General features: G+C 35.9%; 2 protein-coding genes and 1 long non-coding RNA gene across 3 annotated transcripts; 2 read left to right on the top strand and 1 right to left on the bottom strand.

Moving 5' to 3' along the window:
• Positions 1-6,104: 6,104 nt before the first annotated feature.
• Positions 6,105-6,827, top strand: LOC125588293. The gene has a single exon (XM_048759574.1). It carries the CDS (start codon positions 6,105-6,107, stop codon positions 6,825-6,827), a length of 723 nt encoding a protein of 240 aa, XP_048615531.1.
• Positions 6,828-7,067: 240 nt separating this feature from the next.
• Positions 7,068-9,265, top strand: LOC125589251 (protein PLANT CADMIUM RESISTANCE 6-like). The gene is made up of 4 exons (XM_048761780.1): positions 7,068-7,527; positions 7,679-7,750; positions 8,049-8,261; positions 8,487-9,265. Exons 1-4 carry the CDS (start codon positions 7,371-7,373, stop codon positions 8,570-8,572), a joined length of 528 nt encoding a protein of 175 aa, XP_048617737.1. The 5' UTR covers positions 7,068-7,370; the 3' UTR covers positions 8,573-9,265.
• A 3,577-nt stretch (positions 9,266-12,842) lies between these two features.
• LOC125589040 lies at positions 12,843-14,419 on the bottom strand. Its single transcript, XR_007325232.1, has 3 exons — positions 14,256-14,419; positions 13,726-13,916; positions 12,843-13,410 (listed from the first exon to the last, which is right to left on the bottom strand). It is a non-coding gene; the product is annotated as an uncharacterized LOC125589040 (long non-coding RNA).
• Positions 14,420-16,051: the final 1,632 nt, after the last annotated feature.

Raw genomic sequence — 16,051 nt, forward strand, 5'->3', positions numbered from 1 at the left:
GAAGTTACTTGTTGATTGATGAACATTGCACTTTGTATAAAGAAATAAAAAGAGTTTGATAGGCATTGAGAAGCTAGACTGATAGAAAAATGACCAATGATTGTTTGCTATGATCATTTGGAATGTTGTAGAAGAGCTAGGATGTGTGTCTTTTGGCTAAGAGCTCCCTTTTTCAAACTTCTTCCTTCTTAGGACTTGAAACTTTACTTGAGGACAAGTAAAGGACTAGTGTGGGGGAGTTGATATCTTGTGAATTTACATGTTTTTAACTTCTTATTCTTGCATGGTTTGGTCATTTGGAGCATCATTTAGGCACATTTAGGTTGCATATCATTGCATTTGTACATATCAGGTGTTGGAGAGCACCATGGATGAGTTAGAGGACCATTGGTGGGATTTTGAGTGCAATTGGAGTCCAAAAGAAGTGTTAAAAGTGATCATTGAGCGATCTCCCTATCAGAGCGACCTCACGCAGCGAGGTAGCGTACCCGCTCCATATGTAGAGCGACCTGGTGGAGCGGGGTCTGTAGCTCGCGCGTGTTATGAAGAAACGAAGCAAAACATTTGGAGCGGGGTTTGGCAGCGAGGTGGCGTACCCGCTCTGAAGCCAGAGCGTGAAATATGAACACGGATGAAGGCCTTAAAAATCTCTTCTGAAGCTCAAAATTTGTGGAGACACTGGAAATTGAGTTAGCTTTCCAATAGAAGTGGTTTCAAGTCATTTGAAGCTGTATTGGATAAGTTATGATCGATTTACTATAGGTGTATCAATCCTTGCCGGGGACCACTTGAAAGTTGATGGGATTAACCAACTTCCCACTTTCTTCCACCCACCTTTCCTTTGCACGATTTTTCCTACTTTTCTGTATAATATCTGCTTTCTTTTTATCAAAATAGTGGGGAAGAAACATGATTATAAAACTTTGTAATAATTTAACTTGTCAAAACTCTCTCTCTTTGAAATATCATTGTTCTTAGTGTTCTTGAGCTGTTCTTCAATTGTTCATCATCTGTTCTTGAGTTTTAATTTCGTTTTGCTTGTTTAAATCCTTGTTTATCTTTATTCTCTGTTGTATCTACTTGAATATGCTTCAATCTATTATGAGATTAAGTGTTTTCATGGAGATTAGTGAGTAGTTTCCTTAAGAATTCATGGGTTAGGGAGATTAGAGTAACTTAGTGAAGATCTATGGTGTTATTGTATTAGATCCTTGTATGAACTTGCTTGTTGAGTATTTTTAATGCTTGTTTAGTCTTGATCACTCTAAACCTGATTTCTAAACACTTCTCATCAGACATGATTAGATGAAGTGTTTGAATCAACTCAACTAAGCTCTAGTGAGATTAGCCAAGGACACTTGATGTTAAAATTGCTAGATAGTTATTGAACTTGAACTTAAAGATTGCTTGATTGAATTAAGCCAAAGACATTTGATGTTTAATGATTTCTAAGCAAATGGGCATTTACCTAGACATAGGACTTGTCTAGAATTGTGTTTAGACTTAAGAGATTACTTTGATTGAAAGCTTGTCACCTAGATTGGATTTTAGTTACTTGAAATCAATTCCCTTAGCCCATGGATTCACTTGTCTAAATTGATCAAAACCTTGTTGTATTGCTCTGTTTGCTATTGTTACTTGTCACACACTCACAACTATTGAATCCGCTTAGCTTAAGAAATGACTTGTATTCTCACTGATTCACATCACTAGGACTGGTTCGACATTCACTCAACCCCCCTATACTACAACATTTGCAATAGGTAGAAAAACCTATTACCACTTCCTCTGAGGGTCGGGCCTACAAGTGTATTATGAGTTTCACTTTTAAATAGGATTCATCACGTTATATGAAAAAGAACTCAAGTTTTAAACAATTATAGTTTTTCCATATTGTAAACTGTTGTCGTTTAACATGAATTTGGGTTCTTTTCATCACTGTCTCAAATAAGTCTAAGTTACAGAGTTGCGCCGTGTGTCTGTTCGTAATCTATTTTTTCACCGGTGAACTCTTCATGTTCCTATCTTAAATCGCTTGATCATAAATGTTCCTGATTTGTACCCCCTTTGTAAACCCTATATATATGATTCTCATCTTTGATGAACTCAATCTACATCTCCACAAAACTCATTGATTCCTCTTAGCTTTAACCATCTTCTAGAAAATGTTTCTCTCTGCCTCTCTAGTTCCTCAAACCGGCGTCCCGGCGTCCGTCACTCAACCTTCGAGTCTCTCCATCTTGGTCGTAGTAGTCAGAGCATAGCCTCTGGATTCCTCCGCTTCTGGAATTCCCTGAACTTCAAAAAAGACAGGGAGTTTGTGGGAATCACGGTTCTCTTTCTTGATGAAAATGTAAGTTAACCTTCGATCTATCACACTTATTTAACATAATTGTTTTAATTGATTTCATGATTCTGTGTTGAATAATATTATTTGCAGATTCCGTGATTCATGGGTTTACTCCCGTCGGACGTGCTAATCATTACATGCCATCTTTGAAAGCAGATTCTATTGTGAAAGTCGATCGTTTGAGGTTGCTAGGTGCTCAAGCATTTACAAGATAACTGATCATCCATTCCTCATTCGTTTCATCTCACTAACCATTATTGATGAAGTCATCACGGGAACTCTTGAGATCAATCTCCAGTCAAGATTAGAATGTTCGACAATCTCCAAGTGATTGCGAACACAAACCTAGAACTCCCAGGTATATTATCATATTGTATCTGGGTTTATATTATGTTTTGATATCATAACTGATATTTAAACTCGCAGATGTGGTTGGGCAAATCCGTTTGGTCCAGGGCTCTGACCTCACCAAAGAAACAACTTGAGTCGTTATACGTCTCATCATTGATCCGTAAGAAACAATCAACACATAATTCCATTTATATTACTTTATATATTGTGCTAACATCAATAATCAAAAATATTTTTTACCCAAGATTTGTGGTCGTCTATTTATCTCTCTTACTTATCAATCTAATTTTACACAAATCTTTATTTTACAGCTAAAAAGAAACTACAATAACCCAAACAATCAAAACACCAAAAACTAGAATCTTAAAAAAGATGAATCATTAATGATCACCTCTCTTTTTGTCTAATCTTACAAATAAACTTCAAAACAAATATACTAAACCAATCAATTCAACTAAAACTCAATGACACATACATTGAGCCAACTAAACAAATATAAACTACACGGCCAGCTATTTAACAATTTACAAACTTACTTTCGCAGATGCTTACGAAGAAGACGAAGACAACAACCAAGATCAGTGAAATTACCTAAACAAAAAACAGAGTAAGTTACAAACTCTAATAAATACAACTAACAATGATTTTTGTTTACATATTACCCATCAAATAAAAGAGAAACAAACACAACCACACCAAGAGATACAAGAGACAATCCCAACATACGCAAAGGCGACAACAACATCTCCACCTGCTCACTCCTCTTGTCTTATGAAAATAGCTTACATGCTCAATGTCAACAGGCCAATGCTATTGTCTTCTTATGAGAAATACATATATTCGTTTTAAACCCATTAAGACTCAAATACTAATTGTCACTCATTTTATAGTTATTTCTACAAGTCTTCATGTATTTGTTTTAAAGTTGCGGTAAAAGCAACAAGTTTAAAAAAAAAACATATAACCAACATAATAAGAATAAAAAAAATTATTACTTAATACACACAACTTACACAACTAAACTAGAGAAAAAATATCCAGAAACAAAATGTATTCTCAACAACCTTAATATAATTTATGTAATCTCAACAATACAAGTAACAAATTAAAAAGACAAACAAACAATAAATCTCACTGACACAACAAGTAACACCACAAGCTATATCAATCACATTACTAACCCATTTTAGTTTTTCATGAGTGGAGAACAGTACATACACAATTCATCATCACAATTCTAATCCTATAACAATAAAAAAACTTGAAAAACAATGATCAACCCAAAACGCAAAATTCACGGCTACAATAAGCGTAAAAAATATTGAGATGAAATAAGAACTATATCCACAACTCCGCATGTGCGTGTATTGAAGCGAATCCCTTAAAACTACATTTTTGTTTGGTGCTGTTTTCCTCCAAATTGAAGTATAGTTTAGTTTGTGATGCTAGATAAAGATAATAAAAATTGATTCATTGCTGCGAATATTGGTATCCACTTCAATCTGTCTAAAAGATATTCCCAAGCTATTTATATACAAGCATGCTTCTTTAGGCAAGAATAACGCCTATATCCGTACATTACTGATTAGAATAATTCTCTCATTACTAATATTTCTTTTGCAAAACGATTACTCATTGGCTCCAGGTGGGGAATGGTAATAATAGACACTTCCATAACGCAGCAAAAGCTCGAGAAATTAGAAATGCTATTCGAGAGATACAAAGGGGAGATAGGTCTATGGCAGACACTCAGGAAGACATCAAGATAGAAGCTGTGAACTATTTCAATAGCTTCTTATCTCATGAGATTCCAGATTATCAGGTTTATCGGTGGAGACCTTAAAAGAGATCCTGAATTTTGAATGTGAGGAGAGGGACCAGACTATGTTAATGAAGGATGTCACTGCAGAGGAGATTAAAACAGTGATATTCAAGATGGCACGTAACAAGTCACCAGGTCCTGATGGCTACACATGCGAGTTCTACAAGACAGCATGGCCAATAGTGGGTAATGAAGTTGTAGTCGCAGTAACTTCTTTCTTTGAGTATGGTTTCTTGCCAAAGGGAGTTAACTCCATTGGCTTTGATCCCCATGATAGACGAAGCCATCTGTTTCAAAGATTATCGGTCTATCTCATGCTGTAATGTGCTGTATAAAGTTATCTCCAAACTGCTGGCAAACCGGCTGAAGAAAGTCCTTCCGAAATTTATTTCCCCAAGTCAATCCGCCTTTGTGAAAGACAGACTGCTAATGGAGAATGTTCTCCTAGCATTACAACTGGTCAAGAATTATCACAAGGATTCTGTGTCATCTCGCTGCGCGCTTAAGATCGACATATCCAAGGCTTTCGATACAGTGCAATGGCCTTTTCTGTTGGGAACATTAAAGGCTCTGGGGTTTCCGATTAAATTCATTACTTGGATTGAAAAGTGTATCACTTTGGCCTCATTTTCAGTTCAAGTTAATGGCGAACTAGCTGGCTATTTCAATAGTAAGCGAGGGCTTCGACAAGGCTGTTCTTTGTCACCGTACTTGTTTGTTATATGTATGCAAGTACTATCTCGTATGCTGGATCAAGCAGCCATATCGCGACAGTTCGGGTTTCATCCCTACTTCCAAGGCTTGAAGCTCACTCACTTATGTGTTGCGGATAATGTACTTGTATTCTCGGATGGTAAGAAGCGATCAGTAGAAGGCATGCTCGAGGTTTTCAAGCGGTTCGCAGAATTCTCAGGTCTGAACATAAGCATGGAGAAATCAACTCTCTACCTTGCTGGAGTTAAAGATACCAAGAGAGATGCAATTCTTGAGCATTTCTCATTTGCGGCAGGTACTTTACCAGTACGTTACCTCGGTCTGCCGTTAATGACGAAACAAATGACTGTAGCTGACTATACTCCACTTATTGAGAAGGTGAGATCTCAGATCAGTTCCTGGAACAACAGATTTTTATCATTTGCAGGAAGGGTGCAGCTGATAGGCTCTGTAATTCACAGTCTAACAAATTTTTGGATCTCTGCTTTTCGCTTGCCAAAAAAGTGTATCGAGGAAATAGATCGTCTATGTTCTGCGTTTCTTTGGTCAGGTCCTGAGTTGAATGCAAAGAAGGCGAAAGTAACATGGAAAGATTGTTGCCTACCGAGAGATGAAAGTGGCTTGGGTTTGAAATCCATTGCTGAGGCAAACAAAGTTTCAAGTTTAAAACTTATCTGGAAGCTCATTTCTTCTCCGTCATCTTTATGGGTAAAATGGGTCAATAGATACTTGATAAGAAAGGGGTCCCTCTGGTCGGTAAAAGAGAGCTGCACGCTAGGATCATGGATATGGAAGACTGTTAAAGTATCGAAATATTGCGAAGGATTTCTCCAAAGCTGAGATCAAAAATGGTGAAACTACATCGTTATGGTTTGCGTTTGGACTCAATATGGAAGATTATTTGATCTCACTGGCAGTAAAAGATGCATTGATCTGGGAATAAGAGTGGATGCAACGGTTGATTTAGTTGTCAAAACGCATCGACGACGAAGACACCGAGTGGCGGTGCTTAATGACATCGAGAATCAGATACAGAACATGAAAGAGAGAGGACTAACGGGTAGGGATGATGTTAAGTTATGGAAAAGAGGAGACAAGTACACATCGACTTTCAGCTCCAAGGAAACTTGGAAACTATCAAGAGTACCTCAACAGAAAGTGAATTGGAGCTCTGGGATCTGGTTCTCTTTCAACACGCCTAAATACTCTTTCATAGCTTGGCTTGCAACTCTCAACAGACTTGCAACTGGTGACAGAATTCAGAAGTGGAACACTCAACATCCTAGCTCCTGGGTGTTCTGTAATGACCCCTTGGAGTCAAGAAATCATCTTTTCTTTGCTTGCAAGTTCTCAGAGGAAGTTTGGAAAGGTTTAACACAGAATCTACTATCTGCGCGCTACACTAATCAGTGGGAAGAAATTCTGCAACTCCTCCTTGTTCAAAACAGAGACAAGACTGAAACATTTCTTGTGAGATATGTGTTTCAAGCTACTTTATATGCCTTATGGAGGGAACGTAACCAGATCACATGGAGAAACACCGAAGACACCGGGACACCTAATTCAAATGGTGGACAAAAATGTGCGTAACCGACTCTCTTCCATCCGTTACCAGGCACATACGGGTGGCCTAGCCTTCTGATTTGGAACACGATAGCTTCTTAAATTCTAGTTTTGATCTTATGAAAAAATCAATCCCAATGTAACACAAAGTGTAAAACAGTTTTTTTGTTTGAATTAATTTAACATTCTTTCAAAAAAAACGATTACTCATTAATAAACCAAGTTATAATAATCTTAATTAATATAATCCTGGAGGTCGAAATCAGATATGGTTTTTATTGGACGCATACGACTAGGCGACAGATTTACTTGAAAGCTCTTTAGTAAACATTTACAAACTGAAATATTAATTATAACGAATTACTTTTATATGTATTATTGTCATGTTGTATGATAGAAAAAGTGCAAAATGTCAAAACAAAAGTGGAAGATGTAAAGAAATTTTCAAACTAATTCAAGTTGTATGGAATCTATCGCTATAAATCAAACCTCCATTCAAGTGTTTTATCACAATGAAGAAGAAAAACTAACCTTCATTCACAAACCCTAATCACTTATCTTCGGTTACAAATGGGTCGACCACCCCAAAATCCTGCAGTGTCTCATGCACAACCCGCACCCGGACCAATTGGAATACCAAGTCAACTACCAATGACCGGAGCGGCCAGCAACCAACCATCAAAATGGACTTCAGAACTTTTTGATTGCATGAACGATGGAGAAAATGGTTAGAAGTTTCAAAAAATTATTTAAACCTAGACATTGAGTATTTGATTTCAGTCCATTAGTTTTTCTTATAAAGGTTCTTATATATTATTGTTCCACTGTTAAAACTTAAATATATGATTTTTGTTGCCTTTGATGTGATTTCGAATCAGCTCTCATAACATGTTTCTTCCCGTTCATCACATTCGGACAGATTGCGGAGGTTATCGATGAAGGCGCAAGCAGTAAGTTATACATATGTCAACGAACCGGAACATGTGTATCATCAATGTAGCATGGATTAATATAGATAAACGAGATTGTGAAATTAGGGAGTCAGCATTTTAATAATCACAAATAATTTATAAATCGCCATTTATGTTTAATTCATTGTAATGTCGCACAAAAATGGGATTTATCATTCCGGAACATTTGGAGACTTAATAACAATCGTGTCATTTTGTTTTGCATATTTTCATTTTCACGATTATGTGATTTTATGTCATTATCAATCTTATATTCTTATATAATATATATGCACAGGTTGTGGTACGAGTGGAATCTTGTATGGAGTGATATGCTGTCTATTAGGGATACCATGTGTTTACTCATGCACATTCCGGACCAAACTCCGAAGCAAATACGGGCTACCGGATGCTCCAGCTCCAGATTGGATCACTCATTGCTTCTGTGAATATTGTGCACTTTGCCAAGAATATCGTGAGCTCAAGAACCGTGGTCTTGATCCCGCCATTGGTATAGCTCTTCTTTCTGAAATAGTCTAACTTAAAAATATTTTGTATTTGGAGTAGGCAACGTGATAGCTAGTCTACTATGTATCACTAAATGAGTTTTCTCTGAATCTGACTGGATATGGTATATCAAAAAGAAAGAAAAAAAAAATTCTTATTAATAGTAGTAATTGCTTTTTGTTTGCTTGTTAACATTTCGCTCATTTAGTTAATATCTTGGCGTAATTAGGATGGAATGGTAATGTGCAAAGGCAGAGAATGGGTCAACAACAGGAGATGATGGCTCCTCCCATGGGTCAACGGATGATGGGTTGACTTGGATGTTGTTGTTTTTTCTTTTTTTGTCAACTTGTTGTTTTTTCTTAAACATTATTATTCTCTAATAATGTATCAATTTGTGTATTTTTTCTTTCTTTCTGCGTGCTCTTTTTTTTTAAAATTTAACGACCAAAAATAAATGTCAACCAGGCTTCGTCTTCGTGAATGGACATACAACGTTTATATTCCCGGCTACAATTTATAATATACACTTTGAACACAACAACCCATTACTAAGACATTAACCCTTTTTTAAAAAAAAAAGAGACATAAACTTATGTGAGTGTATTTCGAATCTCTCCTATGGAAAAGAATGCCATAGTTTAACTTGCTAATAGGCTGTGACATCCGCTCATTCTGTCTATTGGTTCCATTTCATACGATGGTTGGTGCATTATTTCAGAATATTTAAAATATTTGTTTACTAGTCTTATAATTATTTTATGATTTTTTTGTATGTTTAGTCTCACTCACGTAATATCATGAACTACTTAATATATTGTACATCATTCTATTACCCCAGTTCAGCATGCTTAACCATATAGTTCTTTCTGATTAAAATAAATGCACTTTGATACTATAGCTAGGTAAACAAATCTATACCAAAAATCGAGATGTTACAATGTATCACACTCACAAAGCATATCTTCCTCATTGCACACTAAGACTATCTCATCCATGTTTTGGTGAAATCTCATGACTCTACATTCATCTAGACCTGATTTTGATACCACTTATAACCCTCCAATCCTCATGTCTAATGGGCTCTCATGTCTGTGCCCTTAATCCTTGGACTCATTCCATGTGACTCACTGTTGGTGTATTAATTTTGAAAACTAGAAAAACATTTATTTATTAACCCTACAATCACTATGTAATTTTTACACATGCTTTAACCTTACTTAGAAAATATCATGAATCACTTTTCAGATATGTCATTTATCATTTTATTACTCCAGTTTAAATATATGCTTAATTAGAAAAACAATTTGTAGACAAACAACCAAAATGATAACTACACTTTTGTAACATAGTAACCAGATCAAAATTTTAAATATTTTACATGGAAATGTTACAGTTTCTTTGCCAAAACATATTGTGAGGACCAAATAGTAAGGACTACCTGTCAAACCAAACCCTTGGATGTAACATATATATTTATCTTGTTTTGAAACTAGTTATAAGTTGGAGAATCCTAATTAAACTCGTCTCTTTGCCTAAAATGTGAACGTGATCAACTTTGGAGGTTCAATGGGGATTATGCAAAAAAATATAGACCTCAAGAGGCATATAAAAGAAAAATGAGACCTCGAAAGGAAACAATAATGTCAGAAACAAGACGAGAACTTAAACAAACGAAGTTTAGTTTGATTTGGCTTACTAGTTTGATCTCGCCGGAAATTCTCAATCACGGTGTTTCTGACAAGTCTTACCAAGGAGATGTAGAGGGAGAAGCTATAGGAACAGAAGTGATGGAGGTTCGGTGACTTACGGTGGAGGAGAAGAAGATCACTATAAGAAATTCTGTTTTTAGCTACGAAAAATGTTGTGGCTACGACTAATTTTCGTGGCTATTTAACACTTAGCTACAAATCGCCACAAAAAAAATTTGATGACAATCGGATAAACGTTGCTATTTGTGTGCTGTACTTCTACGACTTAACCACAAACAATTTTGTGGCCAATAGCTATAAATAGCGCTAACTCCGGTTCGTCGCAATTTTTGCTACAAAAAAGTCACATTTTAAACCGTAGAAAATATTCTACAAATAGCTACAAAACTAATTGCGGATATGATACGCAAATAGCCACAATAATTTTGTGGTTTTATTAGCCACAACTCGTGGCACTTTAAAATCGTGGCCTTTTCTACAAATATCAACAAAACGTCTTGTGGAAATTTAGACACAAACAACCATAGTTGTTTGTATGTGTGATTTACATGTGCTTTCTGTGGTTTTATTATTTATTTTAGTGACCCATATAAGTATTTAGACACAAATAACCACAGTTGTTAGTTTACATGTGCAATGTGTTATAACAACAGTACCGTGAGAATGGATTCACAACTTATGCTAATCTGATCTCTTGTCTCTTGCTCGCTGAGCAGAACAATGAATTGTTGATGAGAAACAGTGAATTGAGACTTCCTGGAACAAACCCATTACCTTAGGCACATGCGACCGTAGAAGCTAAGAAAGAGTCCAACCATGTCCAGAGTGATAGCCAACACAACTGTGGTCGTGGAAAATGGCATGGACGTGGTGGTCGAGACCGAAACTCGTTTGGTCGAGGCCAAGACAACTCATATGGCTGTGGCTCCTATGGAGGCCGTGGACATGGCCGAGGCCGTGATACATCTTTCAAGCCACAAAATTCGACCAAATCCGTGTGCCATAGATGTGGTATGGATAATCATTGGGCAAAGACATGTAGGACTCCCAAACATCTCGTTGACCTCTACCAAGAGAGTTTGAAAGGGAAGAATCATGAAGCTCATATGACTTATCAAGATGGTGAAGATGATTTCAATAATGAACGAGTCGATCTTATGGATTATGAAACTTCAGATTGTTTAAAAGAATGAAGTTGAATTCGACATCTATGTTTTCGTGTTCTTTGCTTTATGTTTTCTATGTTTTGATTGCTTTGAGCTTATTTTATTAATGAATGAAAGTTTTTATATGAAGTCTCTAAAGTATCATTCCGGGTATAGCCGGTCTCATAGAGGGCTATGGCCAGGCTAACATCATGTTGCCTAAGGGTACGCATCTAGAGATATCTGATGCATTGTATTCACACAGCTCTAAGAGAAGCCTATTGAGCTTTAAAGACATTCGAATGAATGGCTTTCATATTGAGACTAAGGGCGGAGGAAACAAAGAGTTCCTTCAGATCATAGAGATCGGCCAAGGCTAGCATACTATATCCAAACATACAATCATTCAAACAATCAATTTCGATTCAAAGCATTAGATTAGGATTTCGATTTTAATTCATTCAATCAATCAATTTGATTTTGAATTAGGGTTTATAAAATCGAATGTGTTTTAGTATTAGGGTTTTAAATAAAATTGATTTCATGCATTCATGCAATAAGCATGTATGCGGCTAGGATCATGGATATTAGGGTTTCGATTTTGATCTTAGATCATTGGGGTTTTGAGATTCAAAACCATTAAGGTTTCGATTTTAATTGATCAAACAATCAATCTCGATTAGGGTTTGGGGTATCAAACTTATGATTATGAGCTTCGATTTACTCATTGGGGTTTTGATCTATCACCCTATGGTTTTGATTTCAACATTAGATCATACTATTAGGGTTTGTAGTTTTTATGGTTTCGATTCTTATCAAACAATCAAATTCGATTATGGGTTCTCTTTAAGGTTTTGAATTAACTTAACCTCAAGTAGGGTTGAATGGACCACCAAAGAGATGAACCGCGAGCTGGAACTGATCGGAACGCGAGCTGATGTTGTCACGAGCTGTCTGATTGCTGAGATCGGGAACGCGAGCTGTCCAACGTGCTGATCGGGTCGCGAGCTGTTTGAGATCGTCTTGTTTGCGAGCTGAGGTTGAACAAGCCGAGATCGTCTGAGCTAGGATCAGAAACGTCTTAAGCTGAAGCTGATTGGGAATAGATTGCAAACAAGGATCGGGATGTAAGGTTTCGCGATCGGGATTAGGATGGTTCGCCGGTAAGGATGTTCGCCGATTAGGGTTAGGGTTTTAGACGGTTTGTTTTAGCTTAGGGATTTAGATTATATCGTGCTGATAACGTGTTGTGAAACTAGAGAATAACAATGTCATGGAATAATGGAAAGACTAAAGAAAGGAAATACAAATATGGAAAGAGTACAAATCATAATCTAATAAGGAAAAGGCAAGATGCTGATTCTCTCTCTCTCTCTCCTCACGGTCGACTCTCTCTCTCTAGCATTGGACCGGTTATGGACATCCAGATTTATAACACTACAAAACTAATTGTGGATATGATACGCAAATAGCCACAATAATTTTGTGGTTTTATTAGCCACAACTCGTGGCACTTTAAAATCGTGGCCTTTTCTACAAATATCAACAAAACGTCTTGTGGAAATTTAGACACAAATAACCACAGTTGTTTGTATGTGTGATTTACAGGAACATGTGCTTTCTGTGGCTTTATTATTTATTTTAGTTTATTTTAAACCTGTATTTTATTAATAATGTGAAATCAAATTTAAATTATTAAACAAAATTATGACATTAAAAGCATAATAATTAATTTAAACATTCAAATACCATTAAAATTATAAGTTTTTTTACAAAAGACATCTAATGATGTTCTTCAATAGTTACAAAAGACATCTACTGATGTTCTTACAAAATACATCTAATGATGTTAGTGTAACTTAGTATAAACACAAAAGACACCAAGATCAGATGCAAGAGTTAGTGTACGAGATTTTTGGTCAAGTTATTGGCTTGATTGGGGAGTTGGAACAGAGGCATCACTATCACGCTGAATAGGTTCAAAGGTAACAGGATCCACTCCATTCATCTTCATCAGCACCTCGATGCCTCGCTTAATACCAATTACATCCTCCTTCAAGCCAGAAACATCATCCTTCAAGCAAGTTACAACACCCTCCACGATGGTCAAGCATCCATCAACTGCCACATGAGTAAATAAAGAAGCTGGTGCAGTCTCACTTGGTTCATCATCAATATCTTGAATTGAACCAAGCCCATAAACTCTCCTTTTGCCAGTGGTCGCCACCTACAAGAAAAGCAAATTGACTGGTATGTTGACACTAAATCTTTTGGGATGCAGTCGTCTATCCCAAACCTATGAAAAAACACCAAATTTTTTTTGTTAGATAGGCAAAGACCAATGTAAACTCAAAGCATTACAATAGCCCTTATACTTAGACCTAGTACAAGATTACTGTCTAAATTCATAACTCAAGCACAAAACTTAACAAATAAATCAAACACTCAAAACACCTAAAAAAAAAAAACAATTGTTTCTAGCAGACGTAATCGAATCAACAAATCACCTTTATCCTTTAGTTCATGTCTGAACTAATAACTCAAAGACAGAACTTAAAAATATAACTCAAACACTCAAACAACAAACAAATAACTGAAACACTGAACTCACCATAAAGTTCCATTGGGCCTTTGTAGATGGAGAAGAGGCACGTTACGTCTCTCAGGTGCACTCATCACAGCAGCTAAGCTTGGAAGTGGATGTCAAGAAGCAGACAAAGCTGGTCTGGTCGCTCCAGGAGGAAGACAAGTTTGACGGCTCCTCCTAACTGTCCCTGAAGAAGAACCACGTAGGATATTCATCTGCAAAAGAACATGTGAGATAATTATATACAGAGAACAAAACAAAACATTACAAATAAGCTTGAAAAGTCACAATTAAGAAAAAATCGACCCAAACTTCTGAAAATTTATCCATTTCGACCAAATCACTTGACAAAACACGACAAACCCTGGAACCCATATCCACCCAACCCAATGAAGCTACATATCATATTTAATCAAAATTAGAACCATATTTTAATCAAAATCGAAACCAACCCCCTAAAAGGATACAGTACATGCAAATTAACAACCCAGAAAATAGACCCATCAGATTTCAATTTACAAAACTAAAAGGAAAACAAATAAGAGATCTCTGACCTTAATAAACAGAGGAGCGTAAGGAAGAGAGAAAGGATACTGGAGATTAAAGTCAAAGGAAAAGAGATCGACTGTGAGAAGATAAGAAGTAGATCTGTAATAATAATAGTTAGGCGGAGGAAACAAGTAGGTTTAGCTTCTTTTTTTTAAGTAATAAATCAAGTGGCTGTAATTTGGTTTAGCCGGGAAAACAACCCGGGAAGTAAAAAAATTTGTGATCACTTTCTAATTTTTAGATTGTTGCGAATCTATCTGTTGCTATCCATGGGAGTTACCCGGGAAATTATCCCGCCACTTAAGAATTTTGTGCTTAGCTTCCTACAATAATACTATTAATAATTAAATAGCAATTTTGATAAAGTTTAGCATTCAAAGATAAAACTACCAATCGTAGCATATTATATTAGATATCAATCGTAGCATATAATGTTATCTACAATGTAAAGGAAGAAGCAATACTTGGTATTTGAGGTTTAGATTAAGTTTGACCCGAATTTTAAGATTTGGGGTTTGGGAATAGGGTTGGATTTGAAGTTTAGATTTATGAATTTAAGTTGAGTATATATGATATTTAAATTTTATGATTTGGAATATAGAGATTAGGTTTAGAGTTTAGGGTTTGAAATATAGTGTTTGGATTTAGTTTTAAGATTTGGGGTTTGGGTAGGGTTTAGAGTTTAGATATAGGGTTTGGAATTTAAATTTTATATTTATGGTTTGTATATATAGTGTTTGGATTTAGTTTTCATTTTTCATTTTTCATTTTTCATTTATTGTTTTGTGTAATAATAACCTATGTTAAAACATTTAAACAAACTCTTAAAAAATCATGGTTAAATATAACCTAGGAACATTAGTTGAAAAATAATGGGTTTATCCTCGTAGTGTTGTGTTGAAGCATTAATTTTGCTGTCCCCAAATATATTTGATGTCGTTTGCGCGGTTATAATGTTGAACCTATACACTGTAGCATACAGTTACTCTTTGAACTTCTACTTTTTTTTTTGTACCAAGAACATCTACTACAATAGTTATAATGTTGGCAATACATAAATTGTTTTTCATGTCTCTTGTTTTTTTTTTAAGTTCCGATCAAAAGTAGGTGATTTAAAATTTTGATCCGTCTATAGCCTGAAAAATTGAGACCAAATAGTTTGTCTAAAACTAAATAACATAATGAATATATAATGTAACAAACCACAATCGTAGATAGTTAATGTAACTAAATAGCATAGTAATACTTTTTTTTGTACATCAAACGGCTGATCTATAATAGCATAGTAATACATAATGCATATATAGTGTCTCGATATTATGGAACTTGATTCGATTATACACTACAAGAAAACAGCGGTATTCTGACGGACATTCCGACGGAAAATGAAATCCTCGGAATTTCCCGAGGAAATTCTAAGGAAATTCCGAGGAAACCCAAAATATACCGACGGAATTCCGAGGAAATATCAATCCGTCGGAATATTCCGAGGAAATTCCGAGGAAAAATGTGTTCATCGGAAAAAACCGATGAATTCCGAGGAAATATTATAGGGATTTTACAAAATTCCGAGGAAATTCCGACGAACTAGTGATCGATCGATGCGTTTTTGGACATATACCCATCGATCGATCACATTGTTACGCTTTGGTCTATCTTAGTGATCGATCGATGCGTTTTTAGACATAAATCCATCGATCGATCCGTTTATAAAAAAACATTCGAGATTTTGAAACCCCAAACACTAGTTCCTCGGAATTTCCTCGGAATATTCCGAGGAAATTCCGAGGAACACTTGATA

The sequence above is a fragment of the Brassica napus genome, chromosome C6, assembly GCF_020379485.1.
Source record: "Brassica napus cultivar Da-Ae chromosome C6, Da-Ae, whole genome shotgun sequence".
Classification (NCBI taxonomy): domain Eukaryota; kingdom Viridiplantae; phylum Streptophyta; class Magnoliopsida; order Brassicales; family Brassicaceae; genus Brassica; species Brassica napus.

Excerpts from the sequence above, each read along its gene's own strand:
- LOC125589251 (XM_048761780.1), top strand. The coding sequence starts at position 7,371 with ATGGGTCGACCACCCCAAAATCCTGCAGTGTCTCATGCACAACCCGCA. Across the intron at positions 7,528-7,678 it reads CATGAACGATGGAGAAAATG|CTCTCATAACATGTTTCTTC; the intron begins GTTAGAAGTTTC and ends ATTTCGAATCAG. Across the intron at positions 8,262-8,486 it reads TGGTCTTGATCCCGCCATTG|GATGGAATGGTAATGTGCAA; the intron begins GTATAGCTCTTC and ends TGGCGTAATTAG.
- LOC125588293 (XM_048759574.1), top strand. The coding sequence starts at position 6,105 with ATGGTTTGCGTTTGGACTCAATATGGAAGATTATTTGATCTCACTGGC.